We start from the raw sequence: 5,000 nt of genomic DNA, 5'->3' as shown, positions 1-5,000 counted from the left end.
TGAATCTGCAAAAGCGGGGATGAGAGATAGAGGGGACTGGATCCCGTTGAATCTACAAAAGCGGGGATGAGAGACAGGGGGGACTGGATCCCGGTGAATCTACAAAAGCGGGGATGAGAGATAGAGGGGACTGGATCCCGTTGAATCTGCAAAAGCGGGGATGAGAGACAGGGGGGACTGGATCCCGGTGAATCTGCAAAAGCGGGGATGAGAGATAGAGGGGACTGGATCCCGTTGAATCTACAAAAGCGGGGATGAGAGACAGGGGGGACTGGATCCCGGTGAATCTGCAAAAGCGGGGATGAGAGACAGGGGGGACTGGATCCCGGTGAATCTACAAAAGGGGGGATGAGAGACAGGGGGGACTGGATCCCGGTGAATCTGCAAAAGCGGGGGTGAGAGACAGGGGGGACTGGATCCCGGTGAATCTGCAAAAGCGGGGATGAGAGACAGGGGGGACTGGATCCCGGTGAATCTGCAAAAGCGGGGATGAGAGACAGGGGGGACTGGATCCCGGTGAATCTACGAAAGCGGGGGTGAGAGACAGGGGGGACTGGATCCCGGTGAATCTGCAAAAGCGGGGATGAGAGACAGAGGGGACTGGATCCCGGTGAATCTGCAAAAGCGGGGATGAGAGATAGAGGGGACTGGATCCCGGTGAATCTGCAAAAGCGCGGATGAGAGACAGGGGGGACTGGATCCCGGTGAATCTGCAAAAGCGCGGATGAGAGACAGGGGGGACTGGATCCCGGTGAATCTACAAAAGCGGGGATGAGACGGTGTTATAACTGCTTTAAAACGGTGTTATGACTGACCTAAAACTCGGTGTTATGACTGACCTAAAACGGTGTTATGACTGACCTAAAACTAGGTGTTATGACTGACCTAAAACTCGGTGTTATGACTGACCTAAAACTAGGTGTTATGACTGACCTAAAACTCGGTGTTATGACTGACCTAAAACTAGGTGTTATGACTGACCTAAAATTCGGTGTTATGACTGACCTAAAACTCGGTGTTATGACTGACCTAAAACTCGGTGTTATGACTGACCTAAAATTCGGTGTTATGACTGACCTAAAACTCGGTGTTATGACTGACCTAAAACTCGGTGTTATGACTGACCTAAAATTCGGTGTTATGACTGACCTAAAACTCGGTGTTATGACTGACCTAAAACTAGGTGTTATGACTGACCTAAAACTCGGTGTAATGACTGACCTAAAACTAGGTGTTATGACTGACCTAAAACTCGGTGTTATGACTGACCTAAAATTCGGTGTTATGACTGACCTAAAACTAGGTGTTATGACTGACCTAAAACTCGGTGTTATGACTGACCTAAAACTAGGTGTTATGACTGACCTAAAACGGTGTTATGACTGACCTAAAACTCGGTGTTATGACTGACCTAAAACTCGGTGTTATGACTGACCTAAAACTAGGTGTTATGACTGACCTAAAACTCGGTGTTATGACTGACCTAAAACGGTGCTATGACTGACTTAAAACGGTTTTATGACTGACCTAAAACGGTGTTATGACTGACCTAAAACTCGGTGTTATGACTGACCTAAAACTAGGTGTTATGACTGACCTAAAACTAGGTGTTATGACTGACCTAAAACTAGGTGTTATGACTGACCTAAAACGCTGTTATGACTGACCTAAAACTCAATGTTATGACTGACCTAAAACGGTGTTATGACTGACCTAAAACTCGGTGTTATGACTGACCTAAAACTCGGTGTTATGACTGACCTAAAACTCGGTGTTATGACTGACCTAAAACTCGGTGTTATGACTGACCTAAAACTCGGTGTTATGACTGACCTAAAACTCGGTGTTATGACTGACCTAAAACTAGGTGTTATGACTGACCTAAAACTCGGTGTTATGACTGACCTAAAACTCGGTGTTATGACTGACCTAAAACTCGGTGTTATGACTGACCTAAAACTCGGTGTTATGACTGACCTAAAACTCGGTGTTATGACTGACCTAAAACGGTGCTATGACTGACCTAAAACTCGGTGTTATGACTGACTTAAAACTCGGTTTTATGACTGACTTAAAACTCGGTGCTATGACTGACCTAAAACTCGGTTTTATGACTGACTTAAAACTCGGTGTTATGACTGACCTAAAACTCGGTGTTATGACTGACCTAAAACTCGGTGTTATGACTGACCTAAAATTCGGTGTTATGACTGACCTAAAACTCGGTGTTATGACTGACCTAAAACTAGGTGTTATGACTGACCTAAAACTCGGTGTTATGACTGACCTAAAACTCGGTGTTATGACTGACCTAAAACTCGGTGTTATGACTGACCTAAAATTCGGTGTTATGACTGACCTAAAACTCGGTGTTATGACTGACCTAAAACTCGGTGTTATGACTGACCTAAAATTCGGTGTTATGACTGACCTAAAATTCGGTGTTATGACTGACCTAAAACTAGGTGTTATGACTGACCTAAAACTCGGTGTAATGACTGACCTAAAACTAGGTGTTATGACTGACCTAAAACTCGGTGTTATGACTGACCTAAAATTCGGTGTTATGACTGACCTAAAACTCGGTGTTATGACTGACCTAAAACTCGGTGTTATGACTGACCTAAAACTCGGTTTTATGACTGACCTAAAACTCGGTGTTATGACTGACCTAAAACGGTGTTATGACTGACCTAAAACTCGGTGTTATGACTGACCTAAAACTCGGTGTTATGACTGACCTAAAACTCGGTGTTATGACTGACCTAAAACTCGGTGTTATGACTGACCTAAAATTCGGTGTTATGACTGACCTAAAACTCGGTGTTATGACTGACCTAAAATTCGGTGTTATGACTGACCTAAAACTCGGTGTTATGACTGACCTAAAACTCGGTGTTATGACTGACCTAAAACTCGGTGTTATGACTGACCTAAAACTCGGTGTTATGACTGACCTAAAACTAGGTGTTATGACTGACCTAAAACTCGGTGTTATGACTGACCTAAAACTAGGTGTTATGACTGACCTAAAACTCGGTGTTATGACTGACCTAAAACTCGGTGTTATGACTGACCTAAAACTCGGTGTTATGACTGACCTAAAACTCGGTGTTATGACTGACCTAAAACTCGGTGTTATGACTGACCTAAAACTCGGTGTTATGACTGACTTAAAACTCGGTGTTATGACTGACCTAAAACTCGGTGTTATGACTGACCTAAAACTCGGTGTTATGACTGACTTAAAACTCGGTGTTATGATTGACCTAAAACTCGGTGTTATGACTGACCTAAAACTAGGTGTTATGACTGACCTAAAACTCGGTGTTATGACTGACCTAAAACTCGGTGTTATGACTGACCTAAAACTCGGTGTTATGACTGACCTAAAACGGTGTTATGACTGACCTAAAACTCGGTGTTATGACTGACCTAAAATTCGGTGTTATGACTGACCTAAAACTCGGTGTTATGACTGACCTAAAACTCGGTGTTATGACTGACCTAAAACTAGGTGTTATGACTGACCTAAAATTCGGTGCTATGACTGACCTAAAACTCGGTGTTATGACTGACCTAAAACTCGGTGTTATGACTGACCTAAAACTCGGTGTTATTCCTCCTCCTGGTGTGAATTCAGCCATGATGTGTGACAGCCCGAAGAGGTTGACCTTTGGGAGAAAGATAATAAGAAAGCTGTCATCATCATCGTTACCATCGTCTCGAGAATCATCACTATTTTCATCACTAGGCCTGTCGTTATCATCACTATCACCATTACCATCACCTCATCATCCTCACTTTAGCAACCTCATCACTATCACCATTATCATCACCTCATCATCATCATAGCCACCACTTCACCCCTTCCTCATCATCACCACCACTTCACTACTACCAATCACCACTTAACAAGCATCATCACCATCACCATCTCACCACCACCGTTTCACTGCCGCCCCCACCCTACCTCCAATCACTAGCACCACCTCACTACCAATCACCGCCAAGACCTCATCACCAATCATCACTACCTCACCACCAAGCCCACCACCTCACCTCCCCCCCCCCAATCACCACCACAACCCCACTCCCAATCACCACCACCGCCTCATCACCCAATCACCACCACCACCTCACCCCTAATCACCTCCACTACATCACCCCCAATCACCACCACCACCTCCAATCACCCCCCCCCCCCAATTACCACAACCACCTCACCCCTAATCACCTCCACCACAACCCCACCCCCACTCACCACCACCACCCCACCCCCAATCACCCCCCATCACCACCACAACCCCAACCACCTCACCACCACCCCACCCACAATCACCCCCCATCACCACCCCTAATCACCACCTCACCTGGGCATTATACGAAGCGAACTCCACCACGACGTAGCGCGTGAGGTGGTCGACCCAACCTCTCGCCTGCAGGAAGGTCAGTCTCTTCCTGAGGTTGCTCGACGACCCATTGAGGTGGACGACGTAACCTCCAGGGCCGTAGACGTCGAGGATTCCAACCTTCGGGAGGGTGTCCAGCTGGAGGCCGGAGGTGTGTCTGTCGGGAGAGGGAGGGAGGGAGGGGGTTAGGTGGACGGGTTGGGTTGGGTGGGGGTTGGAGGGGGTTGAGGTGGAGGGGTGGGGTTGTGTTGGGTGGGGGTGGGTATTGGAGGGGGTTGAGGTGGAGTGGAGTGGTGGGGTTTGGAAGGGGTTGAGGTGGAGTGGAGTGGTGGGGTTTGGAAGGGGTTGAGGTGGAGGGGTGGGGTGGGGAGGGAGAGATGGGGTGAAGAAGGAGGGAGAAGGTGAGAGGGGGATGGGGGTGTGGAGGGAGAGGGAAGAGATGGAAAAAAAAGGGCAACCACAACTATGAAACACCTCACACAACCACACAACCGCAACCCCAAGATATCTCACCTAAACTCCGGGATCTGACAATCAGGCGTGTCCTTAGTGAGGTTGTTAGGAGGTTTCCAGTCGGCGCAGTAAACC

The 5,000-nt window shown here is 47.2% G+C and overlaps 1 protein-coding gene across 1 annotated transcript in view; it reads right to left on the bottom strand.

The window, feature by feature from the left end:
• The window catches only part of LOC122263814 (polycystin-1-like), a 90,081-nt gene that overhangs the window by 12,202 nt on the left and 72,879 nt on the right, over nucleotides 1-5,000 (bottom strand). The window contains exons 52-54 of the mRNA XM_086532449.1: nucleotides 4,926-5,000; nucleotides 4,374-4,569; nucleotides 3,604-3,674 (exon numbers count right to left, since the gene is read on the bottom strand). The exon at nucleotides 4,926-5,000 is cut by the window's right edge and continues 72 nt beyond it. Of these exons, the coding sequence (XP_086388575.1) occupies nucleotides 3,604-3,674; nucleotides 4,374-4,569; nucleotides 4,926-5,000 (342 nt within the window). The remainder of the gene's footprint in view (nucleotides 1-3,603; nucleotides 3,675-4,373; nucleotides 4,570-4,925) is intronic.

Source organism: Penaeus japonicus, unplaced genomic scaffold (genome assembly GCF_977035675.1).
Source record: "Penaeus japonicus unplaced genomic scaffold, GWHDUDI00000001_assembly GWHDUDI00000037, whole genome shotgun sequence".
In the NCBI taxonomy this organism is placed as follows: domain Eukaryota; kingdom Metazoa; phylum Arthropoda; class Malacostraca; order Decapoda; family Penaeidae; genus Penaeus; species Penaeus japonicus.
Note: the sequence above shows the minus strand (reverse complement) of the source record. Positions and strands in the feature narration are given on the sequence as shown.